Source organism: Helianthus annuus, chromosome 4, assembly GCF_002127325.2.
Source record: "Helianthus annuus cultivar XRQ/B chromosome 4, HanXRQr2.0-SUNRISE, whole genome shotgun sequence".
In the NCBI taxonomy this organism is placed as follows: domain Eukaryota; kingdom Viridiplantae; phylum Streptophyta; class Magnoliopsida; order Asterales; family Asteraceae; genus Helianthus; species Helianthus annuus.
The window spans coordinates 16845800-16866772 of record NC_035436.2 but is presented as its reverse complement, the minus strand read 5'-3'; the positions used below and the strand labels follow the sequence as shown (position 1 = coordinate 16866772).

The 20973-nt window shown below is 35.1% G+C and overlaps 1 protein-coding gene and 1 pseudogene across 1 annotated transcript; one reads left to right on the top strand and one right to left on the bottom strand.

The window, feature by feature from the left end:
• Nucleotides 1–2113: 2113 nt before the first annotated feature.
• LOC110933004 lies at nucleotides 2114–2946 on the bottom strand (annotated as a pseudogene).
• A 9576-nt stretch (nucleotides 2947–12522) lies between these two features.
• Nucleotides 12523–16718, top strand: LOC110935860. The gene is made up of 2 exons (XM_022178207.2): nucleotides 12523–13010; nucleotides 16248–16718. Exons 1-2 carry the CDS (start codon nucleotides 12929–12931, stop codon nucleotides 16445–16447), a joined length of 282 nt encoding a protein of 93 aa, XP_022033899.1. The 5' UTR covers nucleotides 12523–12928; the 3' UTR covers nucleotides 16448–16718.
• Nucleotides 16719–20973: the final 4255 nt, after the last annotated feature.

Here is a 20973-nt window from a genome sequence, read left to right as displayed (position 1 = left end):
AAACGGGAATGTTGGATAATATACTCTTCCTATCACCTTTAAAGTCCCTCCGTGTTGTTTGGTTACCTAGGTGGTAACATGGTATTAGTTAGTAGCGCTACTTAGGTTTGGCAACCTCACCCCGTACCTGGGAGGACGGGTGTTGAACTAATGACCTAGTCATGACCAATGCTTTGATAGGAGCATTGGAGAAAGGGCAAAATCATCAGAAGCCGTCTTGTATTGGGGTATTATCAACATTGTTTTCAACATTACTTCGGGAATTAACTTCAATGGATTAACTACATACTTGGTAAACAACGTTTTCGTAAAACTATGAACTCACCAGCGTTGTCTGATACACTTGTTGCATGCTCGCAGGTTGTTAGGTTATACGGATTTGGAACTTGCTGTCTGAAGTAGCTGGAGTGGTCATGGGTTGTGCTGATTGGATACGAATGATGGGTTTATTGATTTCACACATTTAAACTGAAACAGTTAATTATGTTTTCTTTTATTTGCTTCCGCTGAACATGAGGGTTTTCTTTTAAACTTATTGATAGTACCTTTCAGAATAATTGATGATTTTATTCAACATTATGATTGGTTCAATATGATTAGTGGCTCGTTATTGGTTTGTCACACGCCTGACAGGGACACTCCCTAGGTGGTATTTTGGGGGTGTGACATAGACCGTGGAGATATGAATGGTGTAAATCTTTTATTTTATATAGACAGTAAAATAACGCCAAGACACCACGGACAAATGATAAGGAAGTTTCACCTTCAACATAAGAAACTAGTTATTAAAGTTATTAATACGTAACCAAATAAAAAGTGCGAAAAGATTAAAAATAAAAAGTATTACACTAAATGCTTGTCTTCACCAAGTGATGTAGGAGACTTAGGCAAACATGACCTTTGATTGTCAAGAACTCTTACTATCAATCTTGGATCCCGAGACTACTACACACACCCTATAATGGATGATGGTGGTGGATGTGGGTTGTGATGGTGGTGGTGGGTGGGTGAAGTGTGAGAGAGGTGGTTTGCCAAGGGATGCTTTTGAAGTGAACCAAGCACCTCTATTTATAGCCTACACAGAAGCCCAGACACGGCCCCGTGTCCATTGGGCACGACCCCGTGTCCATCCATCTTCTCTTTATTCATTAAATGCAGTTTGTCTGCATTAGTTGACCACGCCCCCGTGTCTGCTGCGCACGGCCCCGTGTGCAGAAGCGTATCTGTACTATCAAGATTTACTTGGATTCTGCGAATCTTAGCGTTGACCACGGCCCCGTGTCCGCTGGACACGCCCCCGTGTTGGGTGATAGAAGCTTCTACAACTTTGTCTTTTCTGCAGACACTTGGGCACGCCCCCCTGTGTTCAATGAGCACGGGGCGTGTTCAGCCTTCTGTTATCTTGTTTTTGCTTCGGAAGATGCTGTCGAGGGGTCGGGCATGCCACGTTTATTCCTTTTCTTGTATTATTGTTAGATTTGGCTGCATTTTTGCTTCTTTTGTTCATTTGAGTTCATTTAATCCTGAAAATACAAAAGGAAGACAAAAGCACACTTTTTCCAACATTAGTACTAAAAAAGGGTTAGTTTTATGCCTCATTTGATGTAATTTATATGTTGCATTTTACACACATCAGAGAGCCTAATGGACTGAGCAGGCCCAATGTTGTTACTATGGTCTGCCACACACTTACTCCTTGGGGGTTGAGCATCCACGATAGATTGGATAGAAAATGAAAAGTTCTGACGAAAAAAAAAAAACTCTTTGGGCCCACAATTGGTGGTCCCCCAAAACTTCCTCAAGCATGGGCTCATCTTGCATCGGCTCCACAAAATTCACAGGAATAGAAAATGTCGCCAACCCTTGAGCTCCCCCACCCCTTACCCGGCGGAAGATTCTTTCCAGTGAGTTGGTCGTGACTCCGGTTGTTTGTCCTATGATCCCTGGAACCTGATCACTGCCATCTTCCTCCACCCAGACCTCATAGAACCATCGTTTCCATTTCACCGTGACTAATTCCACTATTTTTTCGGGCTTTAGTAACTATACCCAGTCGAACACTAGACATGTTGCCCTAATCCCCAAAGACATTCGAGAGAGGTGGATCCGAATACTAGTAAACACGGGGTAACGAGCCAGTTTCATATATTCTTTTATTACTATAGACTTCCATCCAGTGTTCTATTCTTTTCTGACACATACCTTTTCTCCATTGGTTCATATCCATTACCATTACTCCCATGTTAAAATAGCACGAGCGTTTTTTAAAAGACAAGGGTAAACATGCTTGGGTCTGCCCAGAAGTTATTAGTAAAGTATTTGGTGAAATTTATATGGTAATATTCTGGGGCTCCGATAACTCGGTTGCAATGTAATGTAATATTCCATAAATTTTCTATATCATCCATGATGATTATATCTAAAACAACGTAAATGACCCGGGTGATACTCGGGTCATTTATCTTGCCCAAATAGTTTCAGGCGTAGTTCAACGGGTTCTCGAGTGTGACCCAGATCGATGGCAAGATCAGATTAGTGACTGTCTTCACGAAAGATGTTCATCTTGAAGTAGATTGATGGAAAAGTGGATCTCACAAGTCGAGTCAAGTCACGTTGGGTAGCTGGCGCGAACTATGCAGCAATGAAATGGAAAAAGATGTTTTCTGGGCATGACGCGTGGCGGAGGACAAAATGAACAGCGGCGGTTATGCCGCGTAGGTATTCTATATTGATCGCCATTGCGATGTGAATGGTGGCATGTGAGCAGCCTACGCCGTTACGCTTGTCAGGAGCTTTAGTGATCTTGGATAAGATGTTGGATCCTAAATAGGTTTCTGTTTCTCCGGTGGACGGAAAGTAATGGATCCCAAGGCATGTTAACGGGAAGGATATTAGTAATAGAAGTAGAACGACGTCGTTTAATGATGGGTGTAAAACACGGCTCATTGTGGGTTAGATTGGTGATGACTAATGAATTAGTTCATTGTGGAGATTTTGTTTTAGTGTAGTAGAGGTAGAATATGTGAATTAGAGGTTTATTGATGTACTGTGTGAATCGGCTATCCGACACAATTAGCGTTCTATTCTCTATAGCTGCAAATGAAGGGTGGGCACTTCATCAGTTTGACGTACAAAATGCTTTCCTACACGGAGAGCTTAAAGAAGAAGTGTATATGGAAGCCCCTCCTGGATTCACAAAGAATTTCAAACTTGGAGAAGTTTTTCGTCTAAAAATATCTCTTTACGGTTTGAAACAATCACCTCGAGCCGGGTTTGGCAGGTTTACTCTAGCTACGAAGAAATATAGTTTTAAACAGAGCAATTTAGATCATACTTTGTTTCTTAAACAAAGAGACAAATTCGTAACCTATTTAATTATCTATGTTGATGATATGTTAATCACAGGGAATGATATAAAAGAAATGACAAAGTTGAGGCAAACCTGTTCCAAGAATTTGAGGTGAAAAATTTGGGCATTCCCAAATACTTCCTTGGGATCGAAGTACTAAAGTCGAAACAATGAATCTTTATATGCCAGAAAAAAATACATCCTTGACTTGTTAGCAGAAACAGGGATGATTGACTGCAAACCTGTTGAAATTCATATGATTGTGAACCAAAAACTCTATATGGAAGAACCCTTCTGACTTAACTGGGTTTTAATTTTTAGACTGAAGTGACACGTTTCTAATATGCCAGGAAGGAAATTGGTGATTTTTGAAAATTGGTCTGAAATGAGAAAAATAAACAAATCACAGGCACGAAAATTGCAGTTAACTCAAATAATTAAACATATCTTTAAACATGTATTTTTACTATTTAATTAACGATTAAAATGATGTAAGAGCTGTAATAGTTTAATGTGATATAGGTGGTGGGTAAAAGATAATTATTTGACACATGGAAGTGACAATTATTGGCTTGTGATAATACAAAGACAAAAATTGGAACCGACGATTTTACTTGTTCAAACATGACTTTTTGAGACTTATCAATTGTCCATCCATTTTTTATCCTAAAGTTGCATATGTTTCACGTGTTTTAGTTAATAATAATAAAAAAAATTAAACTGTATTCGGTTAAAATTCATAATAAAAAAGAAATTATATTGTATTCGGTTAAAATTCATCTTGTTATAAATCTAGAGATAAAGATGGTGGAAAGAAATTCATTTATCAATATAAACTCAACTTGTAACACATGCATCAGGTCCGCACACATGTATAATATGAAGGTAACGGGCTCTTAATGATTCAGACTTTTTACTGGTTGAATACTTAATGGTTCAGACTGTTTGTTTCGCGAGCAGATGTCTGAATAGTTCAGACATTAATTGTCTCTAAATGGTTCAGACATTAATTGCCTCTGAATGATTAAGCATTATACTGAGTCTAAATGGTTAAGACCTCTTATCTAAATTGGTTAGATATTTGTCTCTGAATAATTAAGCATTATATTGGCTCTTAATGGTTCAGACTTCTAGTACTTAATGGTTGAGACTTCTTACTAGTTCAACACTTACCCATTTAGAAGTTGCAAAACAGCTATACGGGTTCGATTAAGTTTATTTGAACAACAAATCAGATTGAATTCCAGTTTTTTTTCTATTAAACTTTTTCTAAAAGCTTATTAATGATTTATTTACCATTTCAAACTTTAAACTTGATATTTTATTTCAGACATACATTGCATAACCACATAAATAGATTAAACACTTTCATTTTATATTTTGTATATATGCTTATCTTTTTATTTATTGTAATTTCGTTTTTTAAACTGGTCCTATCAATGGACCACTAAAGCGGTTTGTTTGATGACAAACCGACTATATAAACATATATGCCAAGTTATTTATTATTCTATCCAAGGTTTTTATGAACCGGTTATTGGAATTTTTTTAACAAATAAGTTTCAATTAAATGTCCAAATATAATGACATATTTAGCAAACTTAGAATCATTGAAGTTTTTGTAAAGCAAAAAATCAACAATTACAAACTTCAATTCAAATTCCACTACATTCCACGAAACGAACGGTACCTTAATCTAACGATATGAAGAGCGTTGTCATCCCTAACAACTGCAAACGAGTTATAGTTTACAAAATGGATTATAAACGTTTTATAGTTTACTAAGCGATGGAATTACGAAGTTCAACATTAAATGTTCCAATTTTTTTAACGGATTCCCCTCTTTCTTAGTCGGATTTGAGGGAGAAAGCTTCATATATGTAATTCTTAACTATTAATAATAATAAAAACGTCTTGGTATGTCTGTAAAAAATAGAAAATATAAGGAATCATTATTATTTTCACACAAGAATTACCCAGATTTATCATCATATATTTAAAATGAACTTTACTATTTTGAGTTCATTTCACATGTTTCACACTAGAAACTGGAACAAAGTGGGTCATACTTAATAGTCCCACCATTTTGTGTAAACATTAAAAACAAACCATTTGTAAACTTTTATAAATTATAAAGCATTTGTTACCTCTCTCATTTAATTCAAAATTTGAAAACGAAATGAAAGCAATTGAAAAAGTGAAAATTTGTTGGAAATGTAATGTGGTTATCACTTCTCATAATATATCATAAAAATAATAAATATCGTATGGATTGCAAGGATTTGGGGACAAAAGAGATACCAACGAAATAAAAGTCAAACGGTCAAACCGCCCATTGCTACATTATTACCTTCTAAACTCCAACTTTAACATTTGCTCGGGTACATTATTACCTTCTACATTTGCTCGGGTCTGAAAATAAACTTATCTAAGTCCAATTTGTACACGGTAGGGGTGGAAGGGTCAGAAGTCGAGGATCTTGCGGCTAGGGTCGGGTGCAAAGTGGATATGCTTCCGTTTCGGTATTTGGGGTTAATGGTCGGTGCTAACATGAGTAACATTAATAGTTGGAAACCGGTATACGATACTTTCGAAGCTAGACTTTCAAAATGGAAGGCGGATACTCTCTCGATTGGCGGTAGGCTTGTGCTTATTAAGTCCGTGCTTGAAAGCCTTCCTACCTATTACTTCTCCATCTACAAAGCCCCAGTCAAGGTTATTAAGGATCTTGAAGGTATGATTAAACGCTTCCTTTGGGGAGGGTCGCATGTGGGTCAGAAAATTCATTGGGTAGCTTGGGATTCGGTTTCGGTTCCTAAAGATTTCGGTGGGTTGGGGTTGTGTAAGCTTAGAGACATTAATTTGGCCCTTTTATCTAAGTGGTGTTGGAGGTTTAAGACGGAGGAGAACTGTTTGTGGCGTAGAGTGATTAATGCTATTCATTGTGTTGCTCGGAATTGGGACTTCTTACCGGCTAAAAAGAACTTGGGTGGTCCTTGGTGTAAAGTAGTGAAATGGATAGCTAGGACTACTGTGGACGATGTCCCTTTGAGAAGCTTTTTTAGAGGTATTCCAGGCAAAGGAGATCGGATAGCGTTCTGGCTTGACCCGTGGATCTCGTGTGATCCGCTTAAAAATGTGTTTCCTAGATTGTTTCAACTGGAGGTTAATAGAAGAGTTAAAATTTGTGATCGTATCAGGGATGGTTACGGCCAAAATAAATTTTCGTGGAACTGGAAAAGATCGCTCGTGTCAGACTTGGAGAAGGATGACCTGTCGCAACTGGTGAGCCTTCTTGACGCATTCTCGGTCTCAGGCAATTTGGATAAGTGGGTTTGGTTAGGAATCGGGTCGGAGGATTTCAGCGTTGGTGCGGTGAAAAGGGTCCTTGTCAAAGGTAGAGGATCGGAGACTGGTCCCGGTTTTTCTTGGTGCAATTGGATCCCTGCTAAGTGCAATGTGTTTGCGTGGCGGGCGAACTTAGGCAGAATCCCTACTGTGGAAGCCCTTCGGAGAAGGAACATTACCATTTCTGATTCGAGGTGTGGTCTATGCTTCGACGGTGAAGACTCGGTCTCGCATCTATTTACGGAATGTTATGTTGCTAACTTTGTATGGAGTGCGATCAGTAGTTGGTGTAAGGTGCCGCATATTTTCGCATTCTCGTTTCAAGACCTTATGAAAGTGCACGAGTATTACGGGTTAAAGGACCCAGAAAAAACTATTCTGCAAGGAGTTATTATCATAGCATGTTGGTGTATTTGGAAGGCCAGGAACGAAGTCAGATTCAAAAGTTCTACAGTCAGAGTTGAGAAAGTGGTTAGCGAGGTGAAGTCGTTTGGTTTTTTGTGGGCTAGGCATAGATCTAAACTCAAAGAGTTGACGTGGGAAAAGTGGTGTAAATTTGTAATTATGTAGTTTTGTTTGTTGTGGTGCCTCCCGGTTTTCGGGTTGGTCGTCGTTTTCTAATGAAGTTCATATTTCAAAAAAAAAACTCCAACTTTAACAAATTGCTAACTAAAACTCATAAACTTAGCGCATGGGATTATTGTCTAATGAAGATGGATATGATTGAGTGGTTCTGCTGGTGATATAATGATACTCCAGTGATCCAAATTTTCCGTTAAAAAAATCCCATAAATTTAGCCCATGGGCATCATAGCCTAGTGGCATCTTAGGGGTGTGATAAGGTTTAGTGACCACTAGGTCCTGGGTTCGATTCTCATTAAAGGAGGTTTTTCCCAGATTTATTGGGTTTCCTTCTGAATTGGTGTATATGCATTATTGTCTAATAGAGATGGATATGATCGGGTGGTTCCGCTGGTGACATAATGATACTCCAGTGATCCAAATTTTCCGTTCAAAAAAACCCATAAACTTATCGTATAATCTTCTTGGAATTTTCCTCTCATGAATGGTAGAACTAAAGACGTTTCATTATCTATTGCATAGTTTAAGTGCTCAACCAAGTATACTATAAATCAAGTTCGAGTATACATATGATCTTCAAATAGATAAAGAGACAATCAACTCATATAACTCATAGAGAAAGATTTCTAACCCTTCAAACTTTATTGTCTTTTAATTAAGTGGTTAATGTTTCAAGCTTGTTACAAGATAATGGTATAAATAACGTTATGTTGAGCTTGTTACGAGATAATGGTATAAATAACATTATGTTGAGCTTGTTGTTGAAAAAAGCTAGACTTCTATCTAGATGGGTTGTAACAATTTTTTTTGTACGAATACATATTCCAAAATAAACATGTGATGTGAGATTTGTTTTACAAACCTAAAGTGAACCATGATCATTCAAGACTACACTAGAGTTGGAGTTGTTAATAATTTTCGACATTATTTGTTCCATTTCAAGCTAACACTACGTTAGACAAATAATTCTTTGAATATGAGGCGTTCATTATACCCATTATGATACCCTAAGTCTTTATCTTTTTTTTTAATTAGTTTCATATTTACGCTATCATCTCTAGCGTGATACGTTATTTAATAATATTAAAATTTGTCCATGGCATTATAGCCGAGTGATATCTTAGGGGTGAGAAAGTTTAGAGACCATTATGTCCTGTGTTCGATTACCACAATAGAGTTTTTCCCATATTTATTAGGTTTCCTCCTGAATTGGTATATATGCATTATTGCCTACTAGAGATGGATATGATCTGGTTGTTGGTTGTTCCGCTGATAGCACGATGATACTACAGTGCTCCGTCAGTTATTCAAATTTGTCATTCAAAAAAAAAAAAAAAAAATTAAAATCCCCGGGAACAAAACACAATACTAAAAACTTCCCTTTCAATAACATTCTCTTTGGCATTCCATCTAAAACTTATTTAGGGAACATTTAGCCATAAGGAGAGAGTAAGAAGATAGATGTCACAAGAAAACTTTAATGATCTAAATGATAATTTTTTAGAATAATTGATTTTAATAATCCTAATTATTGGCCGTTGTCCGGTAACAGTCCCAACTTTAAAAATAACTAGTGGTGGTCTCATATTTTCATATATTGTAAACAAATGGACCTTTAGTAAATTGAAAAGGATATGAGGCAAAAAGAAATTAAGGTTCTTTTAGTAAAGGTCCATTAGTTTACAATATGTGAAAAGGTGTGACTATCACTAGTTATTTTTAAAGTTGAGACCGTTGTCGGCCAACGGCTGATAGTTTGAATTATTAAAATCCATTATTTCTATTTTTTTTTAAATTAGAATAGGAAGTGTAAATTGAGATAAATTCAAGGTTCTATTCCAAACATCCATCCTCACCTCAAAAATTAAAGTCAATGACGGTAGAAAAAAGCAAAGGGTTAGGGGACCATGAAATAAAAAGTAAGATCCAAATCATCCACAAAATAAGAATGACCCTACGAGCCTTTTGTAAACGTGTCACGTTTCCCCAATAATATGATTATAAAATTTCATATAATATTATTTTCTTACAAAAATAAATAATTGAAGTATGTGTAACAATAACGTCTTCACTACAATATACTTGTTATAAACATAACAATATACTATACAATGTTATTTGTCTTGAAAACAAATTAACCCTAAACCGACAACTTCAACCATTCACCGGTTAATTAGGTTAACCTCTCGAGTTTATCTAAGAAATCGGCCGTTCGACAAAGGGAAGAGGTGAGCGTCAAGTATTGATCCGGTTTTCATCGGTTATATCTAATTCGATCAAAACCGATTGGTTTGTTGGTTGCGGTTTTTTTGAACTGTCAACGAATCATCTAAATGGGTTACTGGCGAAATTCACCACACCAAGATACACTCGCTTCCGAACTGGTGAAAACCCTCGCCTAAAGCTAAAGCCTGTAAACACTCGCCGGAGGCATGACAGTGAATTGAGGTAAACCCGCTCAGTTCAAGGATCGAATTAGCGATCGTCGCATACTTACCTAGTCTCCTATCATCACAAGTTGCTGCCGAAACTAAATGGTAGGGGTTGGAATCGAATCTGGGTGATTTGAAACATCAGGTCTCTCCCTTACCACTCTACCACCAACTCATTCACTGTTGGTTGCGGTTTAGACGGTCGGACGGGCCCTTGTTTTCAAATCATTAACCATCAAATTATTGATGCATCATAGAAGTAATATTTGTCATCAAGTGAATAAAATTAAAGATTTTGCATAAAATGGGCAAAATATCTTAAAATCACAACCTGAAATGATGCTTCACCTAAACTATGTTCTAATAATTTGCATTCATTGTTCTTTTTATTAATTTGTCAAATAGTAATTATTATAAAATACTGTACTAGCTGATCACTAACTTTTATAATGTTCATTTTTTCGTTTTATAAATTGTTGATGAAATAATAATAGGTTACATTTATAGATTACATTTTGTGCATTTTAAGTTTTTTTTTAAAGAGAACTTCATTAAAATACGTGTTCGACCTAAACGGTAAAAGGTCATACAAGACACACCCCCGACCCAAATGAGTAAGGGGCCAACTACAACATATACAACGGGTATTTATTGTGCATTTTAAGTAAATCACAATTTATGTTTAAATCTATACACCTTTAACAAAATGAAAGCAATAGTTTTCTTTCATTTCATATGGAATAAGTAAATCACAATATATGTTTAAATCTATACACCTTTAAATAAAATGAATGCAATAGTTTTCTTTCATTTCATATGGAAAACTTTAACTAGTATCAAGTGCTTGGTCATCCAAACACAAGTTACACAAAGGAATAATCAAGAAAAGCTACATTCCTCTTATCCAATTTTGTGATACCTTTTAATTTTATTTTTTAAGAAAAAAAAGCTATTTACTTTATTTTCTAAGTTGGTTTTTTAGACAAGATTATAGAGAATGTATTCTATATTTAGAGCATTCACATCCAACCCACCATATTTTCACCCTAAATTACACTAAAAAACACTACATTTTCTCTCTCCTTTTCAATTAGATAATATTTTTTATACCTTTATCATTACCTTTTCTCTCTCCTCCACTCACAACCACTTTCAAAATATATTAAAAAATTATAGAGGGTGAACAGTGTCCCCCCAAATATACAGATGAACAGTAACATTTTCTCTCTCCTCCACTCACAATCACTTTTTATACTCTTTATATTTTAAAAACATCACACACATATTTTGATGTCATGGATGTGAATGCTCTTAGAGGATGTAAGAAACTTCATTGTCTATTTTTAAATGTCGCAATGAATGGGTGACCTTATCCGTATATGAGTTTCCACCTCTTCCAATGATGCATATTAGGTTCAAACTTTAGTGAAAATACATATCGTATATTCTTATATTCATGTGTACTTATCTTCACACAAGAGCATTTCGAATGAGTTTTTTCATGAGAGACGTGGAATCAATGTGGATGAGAGAAGAAGAAGGCGTGTCCATCTGTGGGAGACTGAGGAAGTGAAAGGGGAGAATTCTATACGGTCATGACGGACATTGCTAATAGAAGAGAGATAAGACGCGCTAAAACTGTAAAACACCACATCCCAATGCTCTAAAACGAATATATAATAAAATAATACTGAGACCATTACCGATTCTAATTTTATTTTAATTATAATAATCATTTTACTAGTATACATAAAACAACTAAAATTGCTCATAAATGTTATAAAACACATACTTACACAACTCAAAATCATTAGTTAAATCACTATCTATTGTAATTTGACCTAACAAATGCAATGACATTAAATCAAAATATCTTCGAATTAAAAAGCTTTCACTATTTCTATACACCTAAAATCTTATTCACACTATACAACCCGTATAGAGTTATACGAGTCGTATAGGAGAATCTTACATAAAAAAATATCAGAGAATGTTTTTTTTGTCTCCATGTATACGAGCCGTATAACATTATACAACCCATATACAATGTTATACGACCCGTATAATGTTATACGACTCGTACAGAATGTTATACGACCTAATATTTTCTCCATCTATACGAGCCGTATAACATTATACGACCCAGAAATCACCATGTTAGATTATTCTATGCGGGCTGTATAACCCTATACGAATTTCCACTATCGTTGAAAATAAAATTCTGGGGTCTGGCTTTAGACCACCTAGTATGGGCGTTGAAATCTGGTGTGGAGGCCAGACCACGCCGCCCAAATCACCCTGTCCATGGTGTTGTCGATGGTGTTGTGCGTGTGGCTATCGAATTTCCACTAGTGTTGAGGGCAAGCTGGAGACGACATGGTAGCTCCGTGTTGGTGGGTTCAAATTTAATAGATTTATTTTTTTTTATAAATTTTAAATAGAAAACAATAACAAAAAGTGTGTGCCACGTATCAAATAACGCCACTTTTCCACGCCTCGTCCTATACCTCCCGCTTTACATCACGCCTCATTTCTGATGCATGCTTACGTATCATTCACATGTCACATAACGCCTCATTTTAATCTCTTAGCACCCCTTAAAAAACTTTGAAAGAAAATTAAAAGTTTCAAATTGTGTTACAAACTTACGTGACGATGAGATTACAAACTAAAGTTATCTTGAACAATAAATAGCAAAACCGACCATGATTTACTTGTCACGCCACATCACTTGTACCATATGCATTATGACTTGTACGTTAGTCCCCTATTGATTTCACCTTCTTCTTTATATATTCATCCCTTCACCCACACTCTTCTCTCTCCCTCAGTGAAATCAGTTACAAGCAATCTCTCTCTCTAGATCTCTCTCTATCTCTCTCCAACTAACTCTCTCTCTGTAACTAACTCTCTGTCTAGACTCTCTCTCTGTAACTTTCTCTCTCTAGCTCTCCGAGTGAAAACCTCTGTTTCTTGTAAAACGCGAGAAATCAGTTACAAGCAATCTCTCTCTCTCTCTCTCTAACTTTATCTCTCTAACACACATAGAAACACACACTATATCTCTCTCTCTCTCTCTTGCTCTATAAATAGGAGCGAGAGAGACGGTTGAAAAGGACTAGTACTGGCCTGGTTAAGAAGAATCGTACCGAGTCAACTCAGACGAGGAAATCGGAAGAAGAAGACGAAGCGGAATCGGAATCGGAAACGGAAACTCATGAATCTGCTGCAGAAAATGGTTTTTCCGGTCAGACGTGTTTGGCTTGCATTTGCCGCTCGTGTTAAAGCGCGTAATAACGGTTAGTTTCTTCTTCATCTCTCTGTTTTCACTTTTTATCGTTCGATCTGATTTCTGTGGTAAATTTACTCATCGAGTTAGTTGTAAGTAGGAGCATCAATAAGTATTGAATTTTGCGTATGTGACGGTTTAATTTCATATTTGAGCGTAATTTAGCGTTCTAACGAGTTATTGAGCTTCGATTATTTGAATTTCATTTGTGTGTTGATTATAACTTGTTACGAATTTACCGATCGAGTGAGTTACAGGAACATTAACAAGTGTTTGAACTATAATTGATTCATAATGAATTTTGTTTATGGGTCAGATTGATTACTGATTAGAGTTTTGAAATTTTTACTTATCCAGCGTATTTTAGGTTTTTTTGTGTGAAATAATGATTATTATTCAATATGAGTCATTGATCTAACAGATTCGTATGATTTCTATTAAAATTTTACACGATTTTGATCTAAAGCTTCAGTCGGTGATTTTGAATTTGAGTTATGTGATGATGAATATTGAACAATATTCGATTATGGTTAAAAGTATTAATGGAGTATGGAGTCTCGTGATTGTGTTGAAGACATACACCTTTCACCTTTGTTACGGATGCTTTAACGCGTGTATACGTGCTTTAATTGTGATTTTCTTTTCTTGTCATTTTCAATTTGATTTTTATTTTGCTGTCTTTTTCTTTTTCTATTTTCGAAAATGATTTTTAAAGTACTTTCATTTTTGTCTCGTTTTGTATGTACATAATAATATTATATTGTTATATTATATTAGGCCACCCGTAGTGAGGCGGTATACCGTGGTGGAGGGTGCCATAGCGCCTGGCCACACCACTACGGCCGGTGCTATGGGTTGATTATTTTGTGTTCGCGTGAAGGTGATAACGCCATGCATCTTCCTTCTCCACTCACACACACACACACACATATATATATATATATATATATATACATATGTATGTATAATTGAAGGGGTTATATCACCCCCTTACCACTACACCCTTTTGTGATATAAAACCCCTTTCTTACGTGTTTTGCCCGTTGTCGAATAACGCTCCCTAAGGAGCTTTATGACTACACATGATCTTATACAGCACAAATCTATAATACACGTGACATAAAAATAATTAAAATGATGTATGAGAAACACTGATCTGACTTTAAAACAGCATTTACAGTTGTGCATGTTGCTTTAATTATGGTACATATATGATATATGCAAAAGTTTGATCAAACTTTGAAACCGCATTAACAGTTGTGCATGTTGCTTTAATTATAGTACGTACCTTGTTACGTAGCATAATAGTCATCATTGTGTACGAGTGTTTTGCGGTTCTAACTTTTTTTTTGTTTCAATTAATTATTTAATTATGTATTAAACGTAGAAGACTTGTTTTAAAAGTTAACAAAAATGCCATATTTTTCAAAATTTTAATGAATTAAATTGTGAAAATGATGATAATAATTTTTAGAATGTGTCATTGATGCTTAAAGTTGAAAAGGTGAAATGCCCCATCTAGAACTATATTGATAAGGAGCTTCCACTGAATTTAATTAGTTACCTGTTTTTTATTGTTGAAATGATTAGATATGATAATATCTTTTTGAATAGACACACAATTTCATCAAAACGAGTTTTATCAGGCATTGATTATCTTAAAAAGTCTTCTAAATATTATTAGAACATCTAAAAAGTAACGAATTGTATTATATATAATTGCTAATTTTTATTTTACCATCTAAACTTGGAAGATTTCATGTATCTACTTTTTTCTATACGTTTTTATTGGTATGAAATTTCGGAGTATATCTTTCGAGAATTTATTCAAAAGTATAAAATATTTCATTGTGTACATTTCAGTCATATACATGATTTAAATAATATATGTATATTTAATTACTATGTATGTAAAACAATTATGATTTTCACACATGTCAAATCATTTTAGGATCAACTAACTATTTTTCTTAAATAATTATTTTTTGTTTTTATGTGTTTGGCAAAATTTCATGGTGCATATTTAGGTAGGAAAATAAATAATTGAAGATTTATTTGATTGGACAAAGGTCACCTTTTTTTCCAAAGCCAAATTATTCTAACTTAATCAAGACAAGTAGAGACTAGACCCATTCTTGTTTTTTAGTTTGGAGTTTTAAAATTTTAAAAATTTTAAAAAATTGACGGTGGGTCATAGTTCAGACTCTAACCCGGTTCAACAAGGTATTTAAAACCCATCAACCGGAAAGGTTTTTCGCAAGGTGAAGAACTCGTTTAATGCAGTTTGGTTCATAGTTAATAGTCCAACTGGAAGTTCGGTCTGGTTTTAAAAACATTTTCTAAACTTTTTTAAACAGTTAATGTCTTAATTTACCTAATTTCTCTCTTAATCTTCTAGTAATAATCAAGTTGTAATTATGAACCTAAATGGATATGCATAGTTTTCATTAAGTGGTGAGAATCAAATCATTACAAATGGATAAAAAGAAAAAAAAGGTTGTATCTTGTTTATTGATTGGTAGTTTTTAATAACAATTAATACTTGATTAGGGTTTCCTCTTTAACATTTCTTTATCCATACGAATATTGCAAGGATTTCCACTATTGATTTGGTGACTTGTAACTATACTCTTTTAACTAACAACCATATCCATTGATCCTAGTGATCTTAACTACCTACTTTCTAATGTTTAAAAAATAGTACTTAAAAAATTAAAACTTATTACCCTTATCTTCCCCCTCCTTTTTTTTAATTATTTTATCGATGCTAAACTCTTACGCGTATAGAATAGTTAAGCTTTCCTAGAGATCATATTTTATAATATAACAGGAAAAATTCGACATGAACCTAACATGATATTCGTGGGTTTGGATTTAGGCTAAACAGTTATGTGCTATTATCTTGTACTTGCACACACGGTTAAGCTAAATATGTCAAGCTCACCCGAGTTTGTAATTTGCTTGGTTTATTTATATAATTTTTTTTATAAATCTTAAACTAATTTGAACCATATATCAACTACTAGTACTTTGGCCTTTTAGGTAATATTCTAATACTATCCACTTCCACTATATGTAACATAATATAATAATATTAATAATACATTTATTATCTTTTTTTCATCACGCCTTACAATCTTAATGTTATGTTGATTTTTAGATACACAAGTTACATATATGGATCATTACTCTTCAAAAAATCAAACCTAAACATGAATATCTGTTTTTTTTTTTCTTGTTTTGATAGGTGGCGGGCTTTTAAAACTACATGATGATATACAAACATGCGGGTACAAGGATGTTCAAGTAATGTGGGAGATGCTTCACAGAACGGAATCGGAGTTAACATCAAACAATCGTCGAAAGCGCAAACCAAGATCCTTTTGGAAGATCTTTGTTTGGCACAACAATGCTTGCTCATCGCCTTTCTCCATGGACCATGCTTAACCAAGTCAAAACTCGGTGTCACCTTACTACCTGCAACAAAAAACTGCGAAAGTATGTTGATATAAGTAGTATGACTTTGATATGCGTCTCGATTGGCTGTTGTGAGTCTAGTGATAAAGTACGCACTAGTGTCACATTGGCAAAGTCGTTTTTGTAAATATTATGCCTTTTTTATCAAGATTGAAATCAAGTCATACATCATAAAGAGGAAACGTTAGTAAGCTAAGTGTTGCTTTTGCAACTTTACTTGAATAAAGCATCTTTTATGGAATCCCATGTGTGATTGTGCTAACATGTTCTTGTTCGATTGGATGCACCATGAATGTTCGACTTTATCATGAGTAACTTTACTAGTTTGATGGCAACGTCTTTATGAACACAAAAATATATTAACGACAATAAAGAATGCGATTTTTTAACTCCTTTACTTACTAATGGGTGGCCCGGAAAGTAGTGGATATAAAATCCCAATCCATGAGTAGAGGGGCGGCACAAAAAACCGGGTATTAAAACCTAGAACCAGAACCGAAACCGAAAAACCCTGACCACTTTCTATCCAAAACCCGGTTTTTTACCCTCTTGGCCACACCCGGAACTGGTTTTGGAAAAAAAAAAACCCAGTTTATGCCCTTATATCCACATGTGTTCAAATTTGTTGACGAGCGATGTAAATAGGCTTATAGACATGTCTGGTAACTAGTCAAGTCAGGTCATCTAATTTTAACCTCTTCTTATTTTGGGGACTGTAATTTGGATAAATGCCTGTATACATACTACATGTCATACCATATTTGTAGACAGTGGCGGATTTAAAGTGTTAGTAGGGGTAGCACGGGCTACCCCTTAACCCCGTCTACATAGTGTAAAAACACCCATTAACTCCATTTCGGTAGTGTAAAAATATCACTCAACGTCGTTTCTGTTATATTAAGGATACCCCTGATCCTAAAAAAAAATTAGGATACTCGTAACCTTTTTGGGCTAGTTCCCGCCATGTGGAAGTGGACCAAGTCACAATTCACAACCAAGATTTGCTGCTAGCATGAAGCCCAACTCACTTTATTAGCCCAACTAGTTACTAGCCTACTTACCTAGTGAGCCCAACTCAGCAAAGCACTGAGGTCTGAGGCTAAGTTGGCTAACTCACCTTAAAAGAGAAAAATTGGGGCCAAACTAATACAACTGTCTCCAAGAGGACATCTTATCTTGGTGGTAAGTGATGTACTCTACAACCAAAAGGTCAGAGTTCAAATTCTAGAGGGTACAGGTTGTGATGTATTTATACTTGAAAAATCTCGAAATTGCAATTCAAAAAAAAATAAAATCTCCAGCTCTTCATTTGGAGATGAAATAAAAGACACCAGTAGCAAGACAAATTAAGACAACACATACGAGTTAAACCATATTCTGGAAGTAAAGTTGATCCAAAATAGACACGTTCGGCTCCTTGACGCCGGAGGCGGTTCGGTTCTTGGCTAGAGTTCGGCGTGTGGTCCACAGCAACTTTTCGACCACTCAGGGGCGAAGCTTTGGTTTTAGTAGATTAGGGTTTGCTATTCAGAAGGGGATGGCGGCGCAGTTTGTTGCTCGTCTACCTGCTATCCTTATGTAATTTGCCCTAGTGATTGGAATGAAATAGACACAGAAAAAGTGTTTTCACCGGCTATGCTGCTAACTGAGGATGTGTTGTTTTTCCAAAATAGCACACGCTCCCGCCAGTAACATGTGAACCCATTATTAGGCAAAACTCACGGATCCATCAATATTCTACGCTAACCAATGGATCCAGGTGAAGCGCTTGCTACAACTCAGGCCTTGACAGTTTTGAACACCGATCTTAAATACACCACCATAAACTAATATGGAAATGAAAATATATAAAATATAACATGTAACCAACCTTGAATCACAGCATACAAAGGAACTAGATGAGATTGATTTTTCTTGAGGCACTGAGTCCGAGTTCGCCCAGCCTCAACAAGAATCTGATTTGAACACAAAACCCAACCATAGTCATCGGTGCAAATAGAGCTTACTGATAAAATAGAAGTATTTTTCTGACAGTTTATGACACGATAATTTAATATACGATAAACATATGCATTTTAATATAATATAACAAAGTAGTATAAACAAAGATAAATTTTATAATTTTCCAAAAAATAAATGGTAATTATTTACAAAATCCTCATTGTTATGATTTGCTTGCTAAACACCAAACTTATAAGGGAAATTGGTCTGTAATAATCCAACCTAAACCTTATTGGCCATTAATAATCCCACCTCAGAATATTCCCCTCACCAGTCCCAACTTTCACCTATTTTTTCCTACAATGGTCCCCGTTAAAAAAACTTAACGTAGTTAAGCTTTTTTCCAAATTACAAACAGATTTTTAGGGCTTTTGATTAGAACGACGATACGAGTCCATTGACGTAAAACTTGCCTCGAAACGGTGCTCTAAACAATGAAAACGGCGCTTCAATTCTGGTGTTTAAATTTCCAATTAACCAAAATCAAGTCACTTGGAGCACCATTTCGAAGCAAGTTTTACATCAATGGACTCGTATCATCGTTCTGATCAAAAGCCTTAAAAATCTGTTTGTAATTTGGAAAAACGCTTAACTCCGTTAAGTTTTTTTAACGGGGGACCATTGTAGGAAAAATAGTTGAAAGGTGGGACTGGTGGGGGGAATATTCTGATGTAGGATTATTGATGGCCAATAAGGTCTAGGTGGGATTATTACAGGCCAATTTCCCAACTTAATAATGCATCCAATTGAAAACTTCATATTCTTCTTGAAATTACATATCCAAATTTTCAACAATAATCAAAGCTTTCAATCTCCATGTTTTTATTAAAAACTTAAGCCAAGATTAGTGTGCATATCTCATTCAAGTCCAAAGCCTAAATTGTGTCCAAGTCTGGTATACATGTGAGGAATATTTCACCAAATAGTACCAAATATCTTCAGTGTTCCACCAGGTCACTTGTTTTTTTCCAACTACAAAAAGTAATCTGAGTTTCAATATTGTTCCATCATTGACAATTATTTTTAATATATATTTTATTTTAAAAATAAATTAACTGACTTTAATGGAACATATATGAATCTTAGATACTGTTTGGTGACTATTTTTCTCAAGTTTAACCTGAAGTAAGAGGTAATAAGTGAATACATAAAATAATTAATAAATAGCTAAGTTTCATAATTGGTCAATTTAAGTCAAATCAAGAAAAGAATCACTAAAGAGTAACTATGTGTCATACATATTCCACTTAATCAGCTATAACTTTACATGTAAAAAATCAATCTTTACATAATATAAATCAGATTTACATGTGGCAATTCTATGATTTAAGATAATCAGGTTCAGATAATATATAAAAACAAGTAGCAATGTTATAATCAGCTATAAATTTACATGTAAAATATCAAATTTGTTGCAGCTGTTCCAAAACTGGTAATTTGACCCCTAAATAAGCATATAATGAGAATTAGTTTCTTTATAGCCACAAACACTAAACGGCTGTTTGTTTACCTCTTAATGAGGTTCTTAATGGTTCAGACCTCTTACTAATTCAGCACTTAATGGTTCAGACTGTTTGTTTCACGAGCAAATGTCTGAATGGTTCAGACATTTGCCTCTGAATGGTTAAGTATTATACAAAGTCTGAATGGTTAAGACCTCTAATCTGAATTGGTCAGACATTTGCCTATGAACGTTAAGCATTATACTGACTCTTAATGGTTCAGACCTCTTACTGGTTCAGCACTTAATCATTCAGATGTTGCCAAACAGCCCCTAAGAAACTAATTGCTCGCAACTTGGAAACGCGCTAATGTGATGACCAGTTTCAAAACAGGATGGCAAACATCTCTTAAGATTATCAATGTCACAATATAACAATATTTGATAACACAATTAATGCATCAGGTGTTGTTCTTATTAGGTAGTTGTACCTGTAAAAGGTGTTCAAAAACTGATGCTGTATCACTTATTTAGATACAAACGTTTAACGGTTACATAACTATCTAAACCGGATAACTTTTTACAAATACAACTACCTAATGAGAACACAAAATAGCACGTTGCAAAAATCATCACACTAGCGATAGTATGTGGTTATTACATACCATTAAGCGTTATGTAGTATCAGTAACTTCACTCGTCTATTGTTGGTAGGTAAAGATAACAACATTACCATTAAAAGTTGATTGGATCACACGTATACTTTTGTTAATTGTATAGTTTTTAAGCAAATATCCTAATGCTAAAATCCTAAATTCCAAACAAAAATGGTTCATGGATACTAATCTTTTACTTGACTTTATATCAAGAAACGCAAAGTCATCAATATATGATATACGTGATTGCCTTGAAAATGACTATGATTAACACATGGAGTACTTACAAAAATCATCCTTTATGTATGTCACTTATTGCAAACTGTGTCCTTTGTCTTCAATAATTACAGAAAACGTACTCGATGTTTGCAAACCCTTGCAACTTATGTCCTTTAGCC